The 23,316-nt window shown below is 40.6% G+C and overlaps 1 protein-coding gene and 1 pseudogene across 7 annotated transcripts in view; one reads left to right on the top strand and one right to left on the bottom strand.

Moving 5' to 3' along the window:
• The window catches only part of CCDC30 (coiled-coil domain containing 30), a 112,899-nt gene that overhangs the window by 77,870 nt on the left and 11,713 nt on the right, over nucleotides 1-23,316 (bottom strand). For 6 of the 7 annotated variants that reach the window (XM_075554726.1, XM_075554708.1, XM_075554745.1 and 3 more), the window contains exons 3-6: nucleotides 20,843-20,963; nucleotides 14,356-14,549; nucleotides 12,008-12,158; nucleotides 4,959-5,030 (exon numbers count right to left, since the gene is read on the bottom strand). In XM_075554726.1, the coding sequence (XP_075410841.1) occupies nucleotides 4,959-5,030; nucleotides 12,008-12,158; nucleotides 14,356-14,549; nucleotides 20,843-20,963 (538 nt within the window). The remainder of the gene's footprint in view (nucleotides 1-4,958; nucleotides 5,031-12,007; nucleotides 12,159-14,355; nucleotides 14,550-20,842; nucleotides 20,964-23,316) is intronic. The other variant, XM_075554717.1, reaches the window with a different exon arrangement.
• Nucleotides 1,573-2,252, top strand: LOC142428887 (Golgi apparatus membrane protein TVP23 homolog B pseudogene; annotated as a pseudogene).

Below are 23,316 nucleotides of genomic sequence, written 5' to 3'. Positions count from 1 at the left end.
CCTCTTGGGTTTTTGGAATCAGCTCATTTTCCTTCCCCCACCTCCCCCACCCCCTCCCTCATGAACCCTAATAACTTATAAATTATTTTATCTAATCTTACACTGCCCGGCATCTCCCTTCACCCACTTTTCTGTTGCCCACCCCCCAGAGAGGAGGTTAAATGTAGATCCCCGTGATCGGTTCCCCCTTTCTACCACCCCTTCCCTCCCAGTACCACCACTCTCACTGTTGGTCCTGAAGGGTTCATCTGTCCTGGGGCTCTTACAGCTCTTATAACAATCCATACATCAATTTTATCAAGCACATTTGTATGTATGTTTCCGAGATAGTTAAGATTTATTGTGCCAACCTAGCTGATAAACACATGTGGGATTAATTGAAGGGCGGAGAGATAAATGACTCGGTGAGCCTTGCCTTTCTAGTTTTCTTGTCTCTTGCTTTCTGATGGTGGGACCTGTGTGAGGCTACCTTAGCTAGTTCTCTGCCTCAGCTGGCAAGGTCCACATCCTGCAGGACATCCCTGAGGAGAAGCCACATGTACCTACCCTGATGCAGCCCTGGAGCTGGAGAAGCCGCGTGGAGACCCCTGCCAGCACTGAGATGCTTACACTGCCCGTGGAGTGAAAGACTTTTGACCCACTGGGTTGTGATCCACCTGCAGTCGGCATCATTGTGTGTGTTTTGTGAATTTGAGGAGGACTTTGCTGATCGCTGTCGGACATATGGGCTAAGTTGGACTTATGAGCTTGGACTGGATGGGGTTGGGATGGTTTCTGAAAGTACACGTACTCTGTATATAAAACGCTCTGTTATACACATATGAGTTTCTGTGGAGTTGTTTCTCTAGTTTACCTATACTAACACATGTTGCCATCATAATTTTCAAAACATTTTCTACTTGAGCGCTTGGTATCAGCTCATCTTTTTTCCCTCCCTCCCCACAAAAGAACATTTTCATCATTCCAGAATAGTGCCCTCATGTCCTTTCCAGTCAATTCTTTATTCCTACCTGTCCTCCATCCCTGTAGCCACTTTCTAATTTCTATCACCATAGATAAATGCCCACAGTTTTCCTTATATATACATTCATATACTCTCATATGGCCGCCCACACCTATATAGCAGACATATTTACCTATGTAAGCACTCACAAACTTTGGCTACTATTACTGTTGCTGTGGAATTGTATATGCTATAGCATCTGTGTCAGGCAGGGTTCTCTAGAGAAACAAAACCAGGACATTTATTATTATATACAGTGAGAAGGAATGTTACAGCTAATTAGTCCATGCAGCTGTACAGAGGGCTCATTTCAACTCACTTTCAAGGAAAGGTCCTTCAACTGATGCAGGTTGCTGGTTCAAGGTCAAGGAACCAGACAAAGGAGTTTGTCCTCGAGCAAGGCAGGCAGAGTCAGCCCACAGATATCAGACAGCAGGGTCGGGAAGCAACAGACAGTAGCTCTGGAGCATAGAGATCCCAGGTCCTCAAACTCTAGCGAGGTATGCATAGCAACACAATCCACCAGCAGAGTCGCAAAGCAGGTCTTTAAGGAGCCTCAAGCTCTAGCGATGCATGGCAAGGCGACAAGATCCATGGGTTGGCTCAGGGCACAGGTAGTGCAGCACACAGTTGAGGCAAAGAATTAGCTTCAGCAGCAGCACACTGGTGGGATCGCCAGGGAGAAGGAGTAGGAAGTAGGCCTCAGAAAGCATGAACCTTGGTCACACTCCAATCAAGCTGCGTCCTGATTAAACTTCTCCCTATGGAGGCCTAGTTGGCACAATAAACCTATCTATCACTTTCAAAATCCTTCACCTCTGGTACCGTAATTCACATGTATCAATTCTTATGAGTTTGGGGCAATGAAGAATGTCATGGCCAGACTAATGGTTGGCCTGTGCGGGTGAATCATATCGACAAAGATGGAAAGAATCATTGGGTGTTGGTGACCAGAAAGGCAGCCTCTCCAGAAAGCAAAACTGTTTCGGAAACTGAATCAAGCATTTTGGGATTTGGGGTTAGGATTTATTACATGTCCAGTGCTGTGGGTGATATTTGTCTCCAGTGCTCTCTTCTTCCAAGTAAAATGGCAGGCAGTGGCTCTCATGGGTGTGTGCTGCAAGGTGCCCACCTGTATGGCTAGATCAGGTGTAGAGTAAACATCAGCAAGAATTTAACCAGAATGGCTACCTCTTATCTTGGGAAGCAGTTTTTAAGACAAAACCTGGAAGAAGATCGGACGTCCTAAAGAGAGAAAGCTGAAGTGGCCTGTAACACTGGGGGACAACAGAAATCATTCTTGACTCATGGAGCTTTGAGAGTTCAGTACATGTTGCAAAGAACAGTTTGGGGTTTGCTTTTTCACATGTGATTGTTTTTAAAGTAGTGTTAATGCTAAGTTTTTCTTTGCTTTCTAGAAGTTGAGGACTGAAGACCTAGTACCACTAGAAACACGTCAGCATTTACTTCCTGGTGTGTTTGTGCATGCACATGGTCTTCTACTATCCATATATCCCACACGAATGTGGCTGCTGGTGTTCATATGCACATGCAGAGGAAACCTTGGCATTTTGATTCATATTTATTTGTAGAAGGATGTTCTTACTCTACAGTATCTCTGAATATTATTTACCTTGATTATCTTTAGAAGAAAGAAACACTTCCATGGAGAATAATCACTTTGGTTTGACTGTATGTTAGTAATCATTCATATCCTAAAAGTACACAAGAAGGTAAAAACCCTATTTGGGGCAGTGGTGTTAACTGGAGTTTCCAACATTTCATTTTTAATTGTAATATGTCTGAAGGCCTAATTCATATCGATGGAATTATCATAGCTTTTATTTAAGGGATTTGTCGGGATTGCTGCTGTTCTATTTATTTCCATGGAAAGGCTAGCCACATTTTACCTTGGAATTTCTTAGAAGCTCTTCCGTGGTCCTTGGCTAAAGGAAATTTATCTTTTCCACTCAGAGAATTATTCATACATCATAGTGAGAATAGTCGTGGAAATACTTGGCATAGTAAATGCTTAAAGACATTCTGTTTAATGAATCTTTTCTTCTTGCTATAATGGGATCTTGCAAACCATGTGTTTGTACTAATGATATTTCTTAAAGCAAAGCAATATATTTAACTGTAAACTAAACTAATATGCACAAACTGTTATAGGAATCAAAATTCTGTTGTAGGTACTATAAATTTTGTTGGAATCTTTTAATTAACAGATTATTTTGTGATTTTTTATATCTTGTTAAAAATGTTTTAAAGAGATTTTTTGTTTAATTGAATAAATGGCTACTGCAGTGTTGCAGTGATTGCTTTGAAGGTGCCTAGCTTTATATTTGTATAAAACTCTACTGCTTAACAAAAAATATATTAGTCTTGGAAATCCACAGGGGCATTCTACTTTGTCCTAGAGGATCACTATAAGCGGGAATTGACTCAATGGCTGTAAATTTTGTTTTATGAATGCTTCACGTTATAAGTGTATTCATAGGTTGTGAAAAGGGGTATACCTAGTTTTAGAATTATTTAAAGCTTGTTAATGTAGTTCTCATCATTTTTGTGGCTGTTGCCATTGTGCCACACAATTTTATTATAATATTATTAATAGTAGACTGAAAATTTCATAGTCAGTCTACGGCAAGTTTAACCGATTCATCATTACTTCCAAGAACATTGCCACACAGTGACTAAATATGTATGAGGTATTGCTAAATGCATGATAAGGTGTCTGGGTCCTAGTAAAATATGTACCACTTCTGTTAGCACAGGTTCTGGAGTTTGACCTAATGGAACTGAGATAATGACACGGGTGATGGAATGAAGCCTTCATCTGCTTTACTTCCTGATGCAGTGTCCAACTTTCACATGCCTATGTGTGTTGTAAAGGAGCCTGCATTTCTTATGATAAGCCATTGTATATATATTGAATTTTTAATACGATAGGCTTTACAAGGGTTAGTTTATTACTACAGGTTGTATGTAATGGGACATTCATAACCCCAGTCTGCCTGTACATGGAATTGTAGGATTAGAAATAATGCATGTAAAGTGCCTGGTAGGATATCTGTTCATTAGTAAGTATTAGTGGCAGTACCAGTTATAGTAGTAATATTAATAAATACAGTAAATGTTATTAAAATACATAATTTTTAATATACTGTATGTTAGAAATTGGGTTGCTAATCACAAAGTAAGAACTCACCAGAGCATTAATGGTTAGGCATTGGGCTGCTATTCACAAAGTCAGCAGTTCAAAACCACCAGCTGCTTTGAGGGAGAAAGAAGAGACATTCTCCTCTTGTAAAGATTTATAGTCTTGGAAGGCCACAAGGGCAGTTCTAGTCTGTGCTATAGGGTCACTATGAGTTAGAATTGACTTGATGGCAGTGAGTTGAGTTAAATGACAAAATTGTTTCAAGACCATTAGCTTCTCCATGGGAGGAAGATGAAGCCCTCTGTATTTCTTTATAAAAATATACAATTTGGGGGGGAGAAAAGGGGAACCGACCGATCACAATGACCTACATATAACCCCCTTCCTGGGGAATGGACAATAGAAAAGTGGGTGAAGGGAGACATTGGACAATGTAAGACATGGAAAAATAATAATAATATAATTTATAAATTATCAAGGGTCTTTAAGGGAGGGAGGGAGGGCACAGGAAAGAGGAGAAAAAAAATGAGGAGCTGATACCAAGTAGAAAGCACATATTTTGAGAACGATGAGGGAAACAAATGTACAAATGTGCTTGACACAATGGAGGTATATAGAAATTGTGATGAGTTGTATGAGCCCCCAATAAAATTATTTATTAAAAAAATAAAGATATACAATCTTATAAAGCTCTAAAGGATTTTTTACTGACTCAATGACAGTGGATCTTGTTTGGGTTTTATATTATTATTTATGTTATTATTAAATGTTTTATCTTCTAAAATGACTCACCATTTTCTTTGAGTTTTATCAAATTTCCTTTCAATGCTTCTATTTCTAGTTGCGCCATCTGAAGTGCAGCATCTAAAAGAAAAAGAAACAAAATACTTGTCTAAGAATAAAAATATTAGTTTAATAATAACATTTCAAATCTCCTTGAAACACTTTGTCACCTGGGTAATTGATCCTTATCCTCAAGATTTCTGCATAGCCTGCATTTCTCCTACCACTGATAGTCTGATCTTGATTGTTGCTTCCTGTTTTCCCAAACAGATTTCATGCTGCAGAATGAGCTCTGGTAAACAATGGGAGTAACTGAGATTTTGTAAAGCTGGAACTCAGATTTAATCTCCATGTAACCTACCGGCATCACCTAATAACAGGACCTTTCCCACTGTTGCTACCAGCAGCAGCAGCAGGAACAAGGGTCAGAGATGGTCATCATTTTTCAAATTTAAACTAATCATTTCAATAGGGGCTCTTACAGCTCTTATCACAATCTATACAGCCATCCATTGTGTCAAGCACATTTGAACGTATGTTGCCATCATTTTCAAAACATTTTCTTTCTACTTGAGCCCGTGATATCAGCTCCTCATTTCCCCTTCCCCACCCTCCCTCCCTCATGAACCCTTGATAATTTATAAATACTTTTCCCCCAGGTCTTATACTGACCACTGCCTCCCTTCACCCACTTTTCTGTTGTCCACCCCCTAGGAAGGGGTTATATGTAGATCACTGTGAATGATTCCCTCTTTCTCCCTCCACTTCCCCTCCTGGTATCTCTATTCTCATTATTGGTCATTAGGGGTTTATCTGTCCTGTGTTTCGAGCTCTTATCTGTACCAGTGTACATGCTCTGGTCTAGCCGGATTTGTAAGGTAGTATTGAGGTCATGATAGTGCGGAGTGGGTGGGAGGGGGAAGCATTAAAGAACTAGAGAAAAATTGTACATTTCATCAGTGCTATTCTGCACTCCGACTGGCTCGTCTCTTCCTTGTGACCCTTCGTAAGGGATGTCCAGTTGTCGACAGATGGCCTTTGGGTCTCCATTCTGCACTCCCCCTCATTCACATTGATATGATTTTTTGTTCTGGGTCTTTGATGCCTGACACCTGATCCCATCAACACCTCATGATCACTTTTTCCATGTGGGCTTTGTTGCTTCTCAGCTGGATGGCTGCTTGTTTATCTCCAAGCCTTTAAGACCCCAGACACTATGTCTTTTAATAACTGGGTTATCAGTTTTTTTCACATTTGCATATGCACCCACTTTGTCTTCAGCGATCATGTCAGGAAGGTGAGCATTAAGGAATACCAGGTTATTAGAAGAAAGTGTTCTTGTGTTGAGGGAGTACTTGAGTAGAGGCTTAATACCCATCTGCTATCTTTTTTTCCCCCCATCTGCTATCTTAATACTTACATATAAATATATGTACACAGATCTATTTCCCTTTCATTATATATAAATATATCTACCTATGTATGTGCCTGTATTTAGACCTCTATAAATGTCCTTTGCCTCCTAGTTCTTTGCTCTATTTCTTTATGCTTTCCTCTTGTCCCATTATCATGTTCAGCCTTCATTCAGGCTTAGTAATTCCTTGCTGTTATATTGCCCTTGATCAAGCCCCACCAGGCATCATACACCCTTTTTGCCATCAATTTTAATTCACTTGTGGTTCCCTTGTCCCTGGATTGGTTGCCTCCCACTTCCTTTCTCCCCACTCCCCTTTCTCCCGTACTCCCCAGAACCATCGAATGCGTTGTTTTCGTCTCTGAGTTGTTTATCCCGCCTATCCTATCTAGATAGACATGCAGAGGCATTAATGAGCGCAAAGCCAAACAAAACAAAGGAAGACAAAACCAACAACAAAATAACAACAACAGAAAGAAAGCCACTGACAAAAAAGGAAAAGCCTATAAATAGTTCCAGGTCTGTTTGTTGACCTTTAGGAGTGCTTTCCAGTCGATTCTGATGGGGTGCCACGCTGTCTCCAAAGTCTATTTTTGCTATTCCCTGGGAATTTCATCACTTTGCTCCCCTTGCTGCTCTTAATGTTTCCCCCCAGCATGATGGGGTCAGATTGGGCACAGTTCCTGCACTGTCTCCAGTGTTGTCCCTCATAGCGCTATAGGACAGTGAGGGACGTTGTGTCTCATCGTGGGGCTGGCCCTGTGGTCCTCTCTTTGCATTGGGTGCTCTGAGCAGGAATACCATCATCGGGGCTTGGTGGGCCAGGATATAATCCAGCTTTTAAACTTATGGGACATTTTGTTTCATTACACCTTTACATCTTTAATAGATGTCTACTGTTGAGTCATAAATTACCACAAACTTAGTGGCTTAAAACAACACAGCCAGCCCCCACAGCATCTCAGCTCCCTGCTTTCAAATGTGAAATCCTTTGAAGTTAAATGTGGAAAGTGTGAGTGGAAAGGAACAACGTGGTGCAGTTCCCTCACCTGCTTATGTTGCTGAATGTGTGAAACAAGTAGAGGCACTTAAATAAAGATATGAATAAGTGAAAAGTAAAAGAAAACAAACAAAACCCCAACACATCCAGTTAGCAGTTCTGCAATTCACAGTAGGCCTTTCTAACGCTAGCCTTTAAGACTACCATGCTAACTCTTCTGCCGAGCATGACGATGGCATAACGGTTACGGTTACGGGCTGGGCTGCTCACTGAAAGGCAAGCAGCTGGAAACCATTAAAGCTCCATGAGAAAAAGAGGCTCTCTGCTCTTGTCTAGAGTTACAGTCTAGGAAACCCAAAAGGGCAGTTCTGCCCTGGCCTGTATGCTTGTTGTGAGTTAGAATCGACTCAGTAGCAGAAATCTTGTTTGTTTTCTTTTTGGTTTATGACGATACCACATTTTGTCTATTCATTCAATTGATGAACAATTGATTGTTACTTTTTTGGCTAACATGATAATGTTGCTGTGAACATTCACATACAAGTCTTTAAGTGGACATATGTTTTCTTTTACACTGGGTAGGTACTTGAAATGCAATAAATTATTTAATATAGCTCTCACTACGCCTGAGTCGATTCCAACTCATAGCAACCCTATAGGGTAGAGTAGAACTGCCCTGCATATTTCCAAGGCTAAATCTAAATCTTTGCAAGCGTTTAAAGGCTCATCTTTCTCCAGTGATGCAGCTGGTGGGTATGGATTCCTGGCCTTCCAGTTAGCCGCTCAATGTGTAACTCACTGTGCCACCAGGGCGCCTTCTAGCTCTTCCAGCCATAGCCTCTGTTAGCCCCACCCACGGACCAAGAGAGAGGTGTGCGTGGAAGGTTGGGGATTAGGTGATTCAGCTGTAATTGACTGTTAAGAGTTTATTGTGGTTGCCATATCCTGTTGGCCATAAAACCAGGCATCTCAGAAGCAGGAAGAGGGCAGAAGGAAGATCCTACCACCAGCAAGGGAGAAGAGCCAGAAGTGGAGTGCATCCGTCGGACCCTGAGATCACTGCACAATGACCCTCCTTGGTTCAGAGAAGTGAAAGCTGCAGCGCCAAGAGCCAGATCATGAGGCTCCGTAGACCTCCCTAGACCATAGAGTAAGTAAAGCTCAGTGTCTTCGGGCAGGAGGCTGACTTGGGAAGTGGGGTACCTCTAGGAGCTTGATCGAGGGAGCTAGATTTGCTGATCCATGGAGCTAGAGTTGAGTGCCTTTGGGCTGAGGTTTATGGCAGAAGGGCAGGCCCTTTGGGGATTTATTGGCAGCCTTAAAAGAGCTATGTAACATTGCCCAAGCAGGACAGCAGACAGACCAAGTGGGTGAGGGCCGTACTGAGGTTTGTCTGCAAGCACAGCAGAGAAGAATCTGTCCTGACTAAACAACCATATCCTGAATATTGCTCACCTGAATTGCAACCTGTCCATTTCCTAACAAAGCCTTGAGCATCCTCTGTGAGTTCTGTGAGGCCATTGAATGAACCATCCAAATGAGCCACAGAAGTAGAGTGCCATGGGAGGGAAGGCTGCTGTCACAATAAGGTCAAAAGGGATGGAGGTGGAGGCACATCCAACCCCTGCCTGATGACAATCAGCTAAGGATGCTAGAAGCGGTCACATGGTTCGAGTGGAATTGCTGAGTTTGCTTAACACTGTGAGAGACTCTCCACAGTCACCGTTTTCCAAGTCATTGCATCATTTTGCACTCTCATAATTTTCCTACACCCTCAACACTCGTCATTATCTATTTGGTTATTTTTAATGGATGTAAAATGGTATCCCGTTGTGATTTTGCCTTGTATTTCCCTAATGACTAATTAAATTGACTGTCTTTTTATGAGTCTATTGGCTACTCATATCTCTCTGGAGAAATGTTTATTAAAATCTTTGGAGACTTGTTTTTAAGCTCCACTTTTTTATTGAGCTGTAAGACTTCTTCATACATTTTAGATATAAACCTCTTCTCAGACATATAGTTTACAAGCTCCGCCCAGTCTATAGGTTATCTTTTTACTTTCTTGGTAATGTCTTTTAAAATGTTGTTACTAGGTATCATCAAGTTGATTTCAACCATAGTAATTTCATGTGACAAAGTACAACTGCCCCTTAGGCTTTTCTAGGCCAAAATATATTTTTTTAATAAGTCATTTTATTGGGGCTCATACAACTCTTATCACAATCCATACATACATCCATTGTGTAAAGCACCCTTATACATTCGTTGCCCTCATCATTCTCAAAATTTGCCTCCCACTTGGGTTCCTGGAATCACCTCATTTTCCTTTTTTACCTCTCCCTCCCTCCCCGCTTCCCCCTCCCTCATGAACCCTTAATAATTAATTAATTATTATTTTATCTTATTTTACACTGCCCAGCATCTTCCCTCACCCACTTTCCTGCTGCCCATCCCCCAGAGAGAAGGTTACATGTAGATCCCTGAGATCGGTTCCCCCTTTCTACACCCCCTTCCCTCTCGGTGTCACCATGCTCACTGCTGGTCCTGAGGGGTTCATCCGTCCTAGATTCCCTGTGTTTCCAGATCCCTACTGCACCGCTGTACATCCTCTGGTATAACCAGGTCCACAAGGTAGAATTGGGCTCATGATAATTGGGAGAGGAGGAAGTGTTCAAGAACTAGAGGAAGGTTTTGAGTTTCATTGTTGCTACACTTAACCCTGAGTGACTCATCTTCTCCCCACTACCCCTCTGCAAGGGATGTCCAGCTGTCTACAGATGGGCATTGGGTCCCCATCACGCACTCCCCTCATTCATGGTGATAAGATTTTGAAACTGGACCCCTCAGCCCTCCATGATCACACATGTTGGTGTGCTGCTTCCATGTGAGCTTTGTTGCTTCTGGGCTAGATGACTGCTTATTTACTTTCAAGCCTTTAAGTCCCCAGATGCTATATCTCTCCATAGCGGGGCACTATCAGCCTTCTTCACCACACTTACTTATGCACACATTCGTCTTCAGTGTTTATGTGAGGAAGGTGATCACACAATGATGGTTTTTGTTCCTTGGTGTCTGCTACCTGGTCCCTTCGACACCTTGCATTCACTTACTAAGCCATAATCTTTATGGGAACAGATTGTCATGTCTTTCTCATGTGGAACCACTGCTGGGTTTGAATAACCAGCCTTTTGGTTAGCAACCATCATACCTCCTTTTTTGAAGTATACAAGTATTTTTACAATTTTGAAATCATAAAGTATATTTTTCTTATTAAGGAATATGTGACTAAGGAAAAATAAAAATAAATCATACAAATATGCAAATTTTCTTATTGCCTCACAAATGTCAACAATTTGTTTGAATCAGGGTCACATAAGGTCTGTGTGTAAGAACTGGTTACATTTTAAAAAACAACAAAAAAAGAAGTGAACTTTTCAATCTTGTAGTGAAGTAAAAAAAGATTTACTAAGCGTAACATGAAAGTCTAGAAGCCTTAAGGAATAACTTTGTTAAACTTGCCAAGATGAATATTAGTATATCTGTATGACAACACAATCAAACAAAAATTCATAATGCTTATAACAAAATGCTAATATCCAAAATATATAAAGAACTCCTGCAAATGAACAAAATAAAAATTGAACTCAATATAAAAATGTACACAAAACTGGAGCAAGAACTTCATAAAATTGTATATTCAATGCAAAAATAAGTGGAAGGAATTTTAATGTCATTAGCCATCACAGAATTGAAAAATAAATCCAGAATTTAAATAAAGACACTGCAGTGCTGGTCAGATATTATGTCAACTAGACACTTCTAGGCAGGGGTGGAGTTTGACCAGTTAGTCAGGTGGTAGGTCAGCAGATTCCTCCTTGCAGGTGTGGCCTTTTTATGAGCATGAAGACACTGAGAACTTTCTTCTCTTTCTGACCCTCTCCCTTCCTGCCTCCTGGAACTCTGCTTGCCTCGAGGAGTGGCCCCAGGTGGGCTGCCTAACCTTGAGAGCTGCCAGCACCCTGCCAGGTTCCCACCAGCCTTGGATCCCTGTGAATCTGCACCCACTGGCCTGTGATTTCACTGCTTCCCGTACACCGTTCTGCATCACTGGCCACTACAATGGCCTGAAGAGAGACTTATGGACTAGCCTTGAACTTAGGGGCTTGAGTTGGACTGATATATAACTACTTTATATATATTTAACTACTTCTTAATATAAAGCTCTTACACATCGATGGGTGTCACTGGATTTGTTTCCCTGGACAACCGGGCCTAACATAACTACATACTGGAAAAAGTAAAATTAATAGCACTGGGAAAACTAAATATTGACCAAGTAATGTGCAACCAAAACCTGTTAATTATGTTGATGGGAGCTTAAATTAATGCAATTACCAATAGAGGATGCAGAGAGAACAAAGAGGTTTCTGGGATGCGAGGAGTTTTCTGTCCTGGTAAGTGTCCACTTAACAAGTTGGGTACTTTTTGATAGGTATGTTGTGCTAGTGCAAACATTTAGATACTCCAAAAATGCTTTTAATCCAACTTTTATATATTTATCTTGAGCACTCATGCTTCAATCACACCAAGAGGATGCACTTCAAATATGGTAATAAATGTTCATCTATAAGCATAACTCACCTAACTTACTCTGCTCTTTCTCCTTCACTTGTACTTCATCAGTGAGCCTCCGGAACTCTTCCAGGGCCATCCCTGTCATTGTCGCCGGTTCCATGTTTCTCTCTAGGCTGTTGTATGGTGGTTTATCTGTTTCTAGGTCTTTATTGTGAGACTAAAATAAAACTACTGTTAGTCATCAAACAAAAAGAAAATGTACTTTTATGACATTATATAATTTCATATAAATGTTTCAAAGTCAGAAGTCACAAAATAATATTTCATTTATGTGCATTTCCTTTAGTAGATTGAATCACATGAACTTGGTGATATTTTATTGTTTTTGTCCTATAAACATGTAATTTCATATGTTTTAATCTAATACATTTAACATTATAATGAAATGATTGTATAAAAACAAGAACTTAACCATAAAAATACATATAATCTCTCAAAAGAAAGCATACTCCTCCTTGATAGCACACTTTAAATATAGTTTATAAGGTGATTTTACATGAAGTAATTTCATTTCATTTCAAGATACATACATGTTTACTCAAGTTCAAATCATGTTTGAAGCTTTTCTTCTAAAATTATTTTCAACGTCATTTTAAAAGTTAAGCACGAAATTAAGTCTCAATTAAATTAAAACCAAAAAAATAACATCAATTTTATGTCCTGTACCCATCAAGTTGATTCTGACTCATAAAGGTTTCTATGGTGGTACATTTTTATGGAGCAGATAAGCTCATCTTTCTCCTGTTATATCAATATAGACATACACTGATTGTCTAAAAGATAAGGAAACAATAAAAATATCTATACAGAGGGTGGAGGGAGGGTGGGGTGGAAAGGAGGAACCAATTACAAGGATCTACATATAACCTCCTCCCTGGGAGAGGAACCTGATAGTGACTAAATAGATTGCATCATTCCAAGACTTTATGTTCCTCATGGTTAGTTTTAAACTCTCTATTTCCTAGTTAATCTTCTCGTCTCCATTTACACTGCAAGCCTTGGTTTTGGTTGTTTTCTTTGATATTTTACTGTAAATTCGTCTGTAGGTCTCCAGCTTTCAGTCTGGTTCCATATCCAACCCATCCCTCTACTGCTTCCAGAGTTATGTTTCTAAGACACAAATTAGATCTTGTTACTCCCCCCTTAGTGACTCTACAAGCATTCTGTAACCAATGAATAGTTTAAAATTATTTTTATGTGGCTTATGTAGTTTGCTTTTGACTGCTAACTTACAGGTTGAGAGTTCAAAGGGACCCACAGTACACTGGGAAATAACCTAGTAATCTGCTTCCATTAAGACTATGACTAAGAAAACCCTATTTGGGCAGTTCTGTTTTGTCACACATGAGGTACCATGAGTCAGAATTGACTTGCGAGCCACTAACAACATTAACAACAGTCTAGCTCAAGAACCAAGTTAGATGCTGAGTCCAAACTCCTTAATTTGGCACTGATATAGTTCTTGAAGATATCTCCAGCCACATTTCCCGGCATGTACACCCAGCCTATATCACATACCCTCAGTTCCCGCTGCCAGAATGTCTCTCCTAGCTTCATCACTAGATAACACCTGTTCAGTTGTTCAAACACTACTCAACACCACCTCCTTTGGGAAACCGTTCTGACCGTCATCCTGTGTGACTTAGCTTTCCTGGAGCGTTTTCAGCCCTTTGTCTTCCTTTGCAGGGTCCTCACACTTTTTAAACAAGGGCCAGTTCACTGTCCCTCAGACCGTTGGAGGGCCAGACTATAGTTTAAAAAAAAATGATGAACAAATTCCTATGCACGCTGGACAAGTCAGCTGCTAAGCAAGACAGGCAGTGGCGGCAAAAACGCGCTGCTGGCCGGATAAATGTCCTCGGCGGGGTGCGTGTAGCCTGCAGGCAGTAGTTTGAGGACCCATTTCTAGAGCTATAACTATTGGCTCCCCCCCACTCCCCCCCACCATTATAAAGCTCCTTGTGAGTCCAGATTTTGTCTAATTTTACTGTGTTCCATCTCCACTAGTACAAAGCAACAAATAGAGAAGGCAACAGAGCTAATTAATAAGCGCCAGTCACTGTTATGGAGCTTTATATACAGTGAATGATTTCAATTTCATCATCATCTTGTAGAACAGTAGAATCAATCCCAGATTGTATACTTGTCCTCATGCAACTGAGGCTCAGAAAAGGTAACTAACTTGTTCCAGGCCATATGAGTAGCAGAGAAAGTCCATCCAACTCCAAACTCTGTGTTCAGAAGCACTGTTAAACTTGGCTTCCTAATGTTTTCATAAGCAAATGATTAAATGATGGAATGTATTCTTAAAGTGCACTAGCTCTTACTCAATTATCTAGTTAATTTAGGAATACCTGTGGAAATTCTTTCTGTAGGTTACTGTTCATAGATCTGTGTGCCTCTGGCTTGGGGTCTGTAAGTTCCAGTTTCCTTAAGAGTGTGCGTCTCTCTGCCAGCAAATAGGCAATTTGTTCATTGGGGCTGCTCCGTGCTATTTCAGACAAGCCTTCTTGCCACAACATTTCTTCAACCTCTTTCAGTTGGGCTTCTGTTAGAAATAACAAACAAACAGGTCAAAGAAATGAAGACAAATAACAGCAGTAAGTATTCTCTTGGCTACATAACTTTTGAATTTTAATAAAGGAATATTTTTTGAAATTTTTATGTTACATATGGCCATACTTCCTGTGGTTTTATTGGAAGAGATGATTGAATGCTTGATCAGGAAGAAGATACAGTTATTGGTAATGACAAAATCTTTGGAATTACTATGGAACGATGACTAAGGTAGGGTAGAAGATTAGATCTTTGGAAATTAGCTAGGGAAGAAACTGAGAAGTCAGAACATTAAAATAATATCATGGAAATGCACTCCCTAGAACAAGCAACCATATAAGATCAAAAGGACAATTGCTCAGAGATCCACTTGAGTATTGAAATTAACAAGAATATTGATAGGTTGAGCTGAGTTACCCTGGCAGAGTAATTGTCTTCTTGGTGCCTTAATCCTCACCTTAAAAAAACAAGGATAATAACGGTTCCTTCTTCATAGGGTTATTGTAAAGATTAAATGAGATGGCATTTCTGTTTTTGTTTTTTATTTTGGCAATATCATCAGTCAGATTGAAGTCATGGGCTTCAACTTGAAGTTGGAGAAAATGAAAACAAGTTCATGTAAGACTTTGAAATGACCCTACCTAAATTTAGAGACCACTTGAAGAAGAGATTTGATGCAGGTTTGACGAATAGGTGTTCACACTGATGACCAAAGACCAGATGAGTTGTAGAAAGATACCAAGGACGTCATACATGAAGAAAGCAAAGGTCATCAAAAAGATAAGCAAAAAAATTGCAATGGATGTCAGAAAAGACTCAAACTTACTCTTGGATAAAGAATAGCTACCATGAATGGGAAAACAGAGGATGTAAAAGAGCCGAAGAGAAGATTTCAAAGGGCAGCTCAAGAAGACAAAGTAAAAAAATAAAATGAACTATACAAAGATTTAGAGCTAGAAAGGCAAAGGGAAGGCATGCACAGTGTTCTCAAGCCGAAAGAAACCAGGAAAAGAAGGCCCGAGTTGCAACATTCAACGAGTCTACTGCAAAATATTGAACGACACAAGACATCAAAAGAAGATGGAAGAAAGAGTTGTATGAGCCCCTAATAAAATGTTCAATAAATAAATAAAGTAAGAGAAAAAAAAGAAGAAGATGGAAGGAACAGAGCTCTATAGTAAAAACCACTGGTCAGTGTCAAGCATCTGATCAAGAAGCAATGGTACCAAAGGAAGGAGTTCAAGCTGCACTGAAAGCATTGGTTGTAAAAAGTCTCCAGGAATACACACAATACCAACCAAGATGTTTCAACAGACCGATGCAAGGTGAAAATGCTCCTTTATGCCAAGTAAATTAAAAGACAGCTACCCAGGCAACTGATGGGAAAAGACCCATATTTGTGTGCATTTGGAAGGGAAGTGACTCAATGGAGTGAGGAAGAGAGTATCACATACAAGTAAAAGTTTGCTGAAAATAATTTAAAACTGGTTGCAGCAGTACATTGACAAAGCTGCCAGAAATTCCAGCCAGATTCAGAAGAGGATGTGGAAAAGGGTTATCACTGCTGATGTCTGATGACTCTTGGCTAGAAGCAGAAAATGCCAGCCAGATGATTGTTACTGTTGTTGGGTACCGTCAAGCAGGTCTGGCTCACAGCAATCTGTGCCCAACAGAATCTTTTAAACTACCCGATATGCATGCGAAAACTGGGCAATTAATAAGAAAGACAGAAGAAGAATTTATGCCTTTGAATTATGGTGTTCGAGAAGAACATTGACTGTGCTGATGAGAATTAACAGATCTGTCCTGGGGGAAATAGCATCAGAACACTCTAGCAGTGAAGATGGACAGGCTTTGTCTCACATACTTTGGACATGTTATCAGGAGGGACTCATTCCTGGAGAAGTAAAGGAATATTCGTTAACATGTGGTAAAATTCATTAATATTCATTCACATTTGGGAGAGGAGAGGCTCAGAGAAAACGAAGACCCGCATCCAGATGGATTGACACGGTGGCTGCAACAATGGCTCAAACCTAGCAGTGACTGTGGGGACCGGGCAGGACTGGATAATGTTCTATTCTGTTCACCCTGGCTCACTATGAGTTGGAACCAAGTCGATGGCACCTAGTAACAATAACAGTCTGCACTAAATTTCAGATTTAGATACACAACTGTTCATTTGACATTTCATTTGAATTCCTAATATTTACCTCAAACTTTGCAGGTCTTCTCTGACCTGGACCTTCCTGTCTCTCCCCATCTGAAAGAAGACCAATTCTTAATATTCCAATTGCTCAGGCCAAACAGCTTTGGATCACCTGTGACTGCTCTCCTTTTCTCCTACTCAACATTAAATCCATTATTACATTATGTGTCCCTGCTTTCAAAATGTGTCCTTTATGTCTATAGAAATTTCTGATATGATTTTATGTATATTCCTGGGGGGAAATTTGTTTGTTCACTTAAAAAAAAGCAGAGATATTGAAAAAAAGGGGGGCTGAGTAGACCACTCAAAACCTTTATAATTTTGTAACTAGAGTACTATAAAAACACTGAAATCCTAATAACTATAGAGATGCATTCTTTTTTAAAAACATTTTATTAGGGGTTTATACAACCCTTATCACAATCCATACATATACATACATCAATTGTATAAAGCACATCCATACATTCTTTGCCCTAATCATTTTCAAAGCATCTGCTCTCCACTTAAGAGAGATGCATTCTTAAATGTGTTAATATTTTTATTTCTAAAAAAAAAATAAAGCAGTAGTATAGGAAATACAAGGAACCCTGCTGGTGTTGTGTGCTAGGCCTTGGTCTGCTAACCCCAAGACAGCAATCAAGTCCATCAGCCACTCTTCAGGAAGAAGTCAAAGCTTGCACACCCTTTCGACTGTCACACACCCTTTCGACTGTCTTGTACACCCTTTATACTGTCACACCAAGTCACATTGATGGCAGTGGATTTGTTTTGATTTGGTTTATAGTAAATTCAGGATTTTATATCTATATTTCAAAATCAGGCAAGATGTAAAGAGACTGCAGTTATGGAAACAAAGGGAAAATGCACATAGATTAGGAAGATAGTGGAATGAGCTTTCCAAGGAAAAATACATAGGTGAACTGAGCTCCAAGAAGAATATAGGATAAATGAGTAACACGAACAAGCTTAATGGTTAGTGCATCATAAATCATTACCTCGTTAAAAAAATTTGTATATGAATTTCCACACTATAATGATTTGTTTCCCTACTTACTAAAAAGTCATGATGTGATTTCTGTTATAAAAATACATGTTGCACTCTTTTTACCCTGCTCCTGGTCAGAGCCCACCTGTCTCCCATCTCCATGTGGACCACCAAGCGGGGCTGAGATGCACGTGAAAGTCGGACACTGAATAAGGAAGACCGAAGAAGTGATGCATTTGAATTGTGCTGCTCGAGAAGAATATGGACAGTACGATGGAGGATGGAGCGTTAAAAGGACAAGCCAATCTATCCTGGAAGACGTACAGCCAGAAAGCTCCTTCGAGCACAGGGAAGACGGAGCCACAGAGCACCCCCCTACTTTCCGCACTCTTTGGACTCACCCAACAAAGCCTCTAGCCTGGAGCTGCGCAATTCTGCCTGAGCCTCACCTGCTGCCTCTGGGCAATGAGAACAGAAGATCGAAGCCACAAATGAAATGGACCACCAGTTCTTGAGAATACCACCAAGGACAGTCGATCCAGAATGAGGGTTATGTGCTCAGACCTCAGTACTCAGGCAACCTGGACTAGACCTGACTGTGATGGGATGGCCGCAGACTCCACCTAGTTTGAGTTGAGTGTGGATTCAAACATGTATTTCAGTAGGCTGCTGAGAAGACCAAATAAAGCAGTATAAAGTGTGCTTAAAAAAAAAAATACATGTTGCAGCACAGTATTTTCTGAAGGATGGCAGATCAGACTCATAGTGACCCTACAGGACAAAGAACAAACTGTAACACTTTATGGGAGTAGAAAGCCTCAACTTTCTCCCTCAGAGCTGCTGCTAGTTTGAATTGTTGCCTTTGAGGTTAGCAGCCCAATATATGTAACCCACAATGCCAGTGGTTCCCTTTCACAGTGGTGGCCTGATTCATAACAGTAGCAAAATTACAGTTATGAACTAGCAACAAAAATACTTTTATAGTTGGGGAGTCACGACAACACGAGGAACTGTATTAAAGGGTTGCAGCATGAGGAAGGTGGAGAACCACCGTACTAGGCCATGCTATTAATCAGCACAGACGTGATGGGAGTGAGTTTTAGTTTGGGGGGGTTGGGCAGATCAGAGCCCTGAATAAGCCAGCTGCTGAGAATATCAACAAACATTAGAAGAATTCAAAGAAAATGATTTTGTAATGTAATTTCCAAATGAACAAAAATAGAATGCATAATTTTTAAACCAGCTCAACATATCCAGTGGAAATCAAAAAAGGTGAAAAACAAAATGAATGAGAGCACAATATATGATGTATGTCTTACAACCAACTCAACCTTCTCCCACCTGAGGGTCTAAACAAGGTTTCCACGTTTCCACTAACAGATCCTCGTAAAAGGACGTTCTAAATGGAAAATGATCTCAAGTGGATTACCTAAGATACAAGGAAGGATGGTGAAGAAAGAAAAGGTACATATGAGTATCAGTGAGCATGTACAATAATCATATCTAATCTGTTGAATTAAAACAAGGTAGAACTAAACTGGACAATAATGTGGCGCAAACTGGGAACGCTGATCAGAGTTCAGGTGTTTTAAAGCTTCTATTGTGAGTAGGAGGAGGAGAATTTTATTGATGAGCATTAGATTTTGATAAATTTACATATCAAACAATTGAGGTAACCATTGCAGTATGGACACAGAAAGTATAGCTTCCAGATTATTAGGGAGGAAAAAGGAAAAGATAAGAATTCATTACAAAGGCAAAAGCAGGGAGAAAAAGCAATGGTTCAAACAGAAAAACAAGTCATATACACAAAAGAATGGTGAAAGAGAGGGAAGAATCCAGTGCAAATAAAAAGGGAAAGATGATAGAAACAAAATAAGCAGAAAAATAAACAGGTCAAGTAGCACAAAGTAATTGTTCAAATGATCCACCCATTTCTCCGCAGCTCCACTGTTACCACCCTCATCCAGTCGTTACCATTTCTGCAGAGGACTATCACCAACACCCTCCTAACTGGCCTTCCTACCTCTGACCTTGACCATCAACAGCTAGAGAGGTTCTGTTAAAATAAGGCAGATCAAGCCGACAATCTTCTCAAACCCCTCCCATGACTTTGCAGAACACAATCCCGTCATTACTGTAGCTCATTACACAATCTCTGATCTGCTTTAATTCTAATTATCTGTCCATCAATTCTTGGCCTTCTTCCAACATCTCCACACACCAAGCACATGGGCGTTGACATTTGCTGTTGCCTATTTCCTCGTATTTCCACATAATCTACATGTTCGCTTCCTTCAAGTCTCTGCTCGCTCGAATGTCACCTTGTCAGTCTTTCCTGACAGCATACATAAACTAGCATCTCTATTCCCTTCCTGACCCCTAATCCTGCCTTATTCTGTTTTAGTAACACTTCTTCTTACACATACGTTTGCTTATTAATTGACTGTCTGTCTCCCCCTCATAAGCCTCCTGAAAGCAGGGTCCTGGTGTCCTCATGGCTGCATTCCCACGTCTTCCCACAGTGCCTGGCATCGCGAGCATGGAGTAATGCCTGTGGAATGAAGGCGTGGCTGGCACTGTCATCAATTGAATTCTCCGATGCAGGATCTGGGGTCATCATTAAAGGAGTCCTGTGTGTAGCTTTCCTTGCAGCTTTGTGGGGATTAGTCGATGTGCTCTGAGTCTTTCATGTGTTAGAGACCTAACAAGGCAGGTGCCAGGGATCAAAGAGACCACAAAGATCTGGTTTCTTCCCCAGGAGAGCTGATACAGGCAATTACAATGCAATACAGCAATATAATGGACACGGGCATTATATTTTTATTATACAGTATAATTATACAGTGATATAATGGATAAGGGCAGAAATAAGTACTCTGGGCACACTTCAGAATGTGTACGAGAAGATAGACAGGCTATCAGTCTAAAACATCCTAAGTACTTTTCTTATAGAGGAAGACAGACAGTAATTGTTCCCTTCCTCCTCCTCTTATGCACCTCCTGAATTTTCTGATAATTGTCACATACTGCTTTCTTGACTTGAGGATGAAATTTAAGTTTTAAAGGAAAAAAAGAAGAAAATTACCCTGTTGGAGCTGGAGCACTTTGAGCGCATGTCTAAGCTGTTCATTTTCCTTTTCATAATCCTGAGAAAACTTTTCCCCTTCCTCTTTTAAGTCCCAGTCGTGGTTCACATAATTTTCCTCCTGAAAAGAAAATAAGACATATTCTTATTCTTAAGATATGGCATATGTTTTAACATATATTAAAAATTCAGTAGGTAAAATTGCCATTAGGATACCACTATACCAAATCTAAGACATACATAGAAAAGAGTGCGTGGATCTCTCTCCCTAAACTTCCTTCCACTTGTCTTGTTTTCAGAAACTCTTCCCCACAGATGTGACGATGCAAATTTCTGTGACAGTTGCAATCTCTAGGCACTCTATAAAGGCACCACATATCCAATTTTCACCACAGCCCGATGGGGCCATTATCTTCCCACCTCAAAGATGACCAGGCTTAAGGAGGCTAAGAGACTGGCCTACAGGCAGACAATGCATAAGGAGAGAAGACAGAATTCACACTCAGACGACTTAGAAGCAGACTATCAGTACTGAATTGCAGTGTGCCGAATTGTTCCGAAACCTACTGGACAACTAAAGGCTACTTCAGACTTTCAGAACGTGGACAAGAAGTGGAAAGCGTAGAAAGAGGAACACTAACAGGAGCAGTCCAACTTTGTCGCTTCCTGACTAGCTTCAGTCCCTCCTCTGCAAACTGACCGAAACAGCCGAGTTTCCACTAGTAACAGTAGCTATAACCTACTGATGCAGCGGCTGCCACATGGGCTCATGCAGAACTACTCTTGTGAGGATGGTGCCAGGCAGGGCAGTGCTTCGCTCTGTTGGGTATAGGTTTGCTATGAGTCAGAACGGGCTCAATGGTACCTCACTATAACATAATTGACTGAGCACCCCCTGGGAGCCAAGAACTTGCACAAAATGTTTTACACATAGTAACTTGGGTAACACTCACAAGGACCATTAAAGAAGTGAACATCATCCCCATCTAACAGCTAAGGAATCTGGAACTCAAGAAGAAACTGGTCCAAGGTTACACAGAGGCAGGGCCAAAGGTTGCTTTTGTTTGTTTTTTCTCATTCTTTTTTAATCATTTTATTAGGGGCTCATACAACTTTTATCACAATCCACACATACATCAATTGTGTAAAGCACATTTGTACATTCACTGCCCTCATCATTCTGAAAACATTTTCTCTCCACTTAAGCCCCTGGCATCAGCTCATTTTTCCCCTCTCTCCCTGCTCCCCCCTTATCTGTCTCATATTTTTAATCAATCATCTTATTGGAGAGCTCTTACAAACCTTATGACAAGCCATCATTCAATTGTATTACGCACACTTATACATATGTTGCTATCAACCTTTCCAAAACGTTTTCTTTCTACTGGAGCCCTTGATATCAAGGCTCTCTCTCTCCCACCCTCCCACCGTGGTGGATCCTTGATCAATTATATACCTGGACATGTGCCACATTCCCTCTCTCTGGGTATTTTTCCCAAATCTCTGAGAGGTGATTCTCGTGCAGTCCCCTGAGATGGCCTCTGCCTCAACATGTTCTGCCATAAAAATGGAGTGCTTTAACAGAAACAAATGAAGGGGTAGGAAGAGAGAGTGGAGCACATCCTGGCCCACCAAGCCTTAAGAATGATATCCCTGCTCAGAGCAGCCAATCCACAGAGAAGACCACTTGGTCAACCCCACTACCAGACACAACATCCCTCACTGACCCATAGCCCTATGGGGGACAACACTGGAGACACAATGTGGGAATTGCACCCAATCTGACCCCAACACACCAAGGCAAAACACTAAGGACGTGCAACAGAACAGTAAGGGGAGTAGACCAAGGAAGTCCAGAAAGAATACCAAAAATAGACTTTGGGGCCAGGGCATGGCACCCCATCAGACTTGACCAAAAACCACTCCTGAAGGTCAAAAAACAGACCTCGAACTATTTACAGGCTTTTCTTTTTCTTGTCATGGCTTTTTGTTGGTGGTGGTAGTGGTGTTTTCTTTTGTTGTTTTTTTCTCTCTCTGTCTTCTTTTTGTGCATTGTATTATCGCTGCAGGTCTACCTAGATAAGACAGGTAGGATAAACAATCTGGAGGAGAAAACAGCGGGACCAATGGTCCCTGGGGGTCATGGGAGAGGGGGAGGCAGGGGAAGTGGGTGTTAACAAACCCAGGGACAAGGAACAACAAGTGATCCAAAATCGATGGCGAGGAGAGTATAAGAGAGCTGGTAGGGCTTGATCAAGGGCAATGTAAGCAAAAAAATTACTGAAACACAAATGAAGGCTGAACATGATAGTGGGACAAGAGGAAAGTAAAAGGAAATAGAGGAAAGAACTAGGAGGCAGAGGGCATTTACAGAAGTCTAAATATATTTATATATATTTATAAAAATATATTTATATATGTTGGGGAAATAGAACTATGTGCATAAATTTATAGGTTTAGTATTAAGGTAGCAG

This window comes from Tenrec ecaudatus, chromosome 1 (assembly GCF_050624435.1).
Source record: "Tenrec ecaudatus isolate mTenEca1 chromosome 1, mTenEca1.hap1, whole genome shotgun sequence".
NCBI classification, from domain to species: Eukaryota; Metazoa; Chordata; class Mammalia; order Afrosoricida; family Tenrecidae; genus Tenrec; species Tenrec ecaudatus.
The sequence above is the reverse complement of the archived record's forward strand: the minus strand, read 5'-3'. Positions and strand labels throughout refer to the sequence as shown.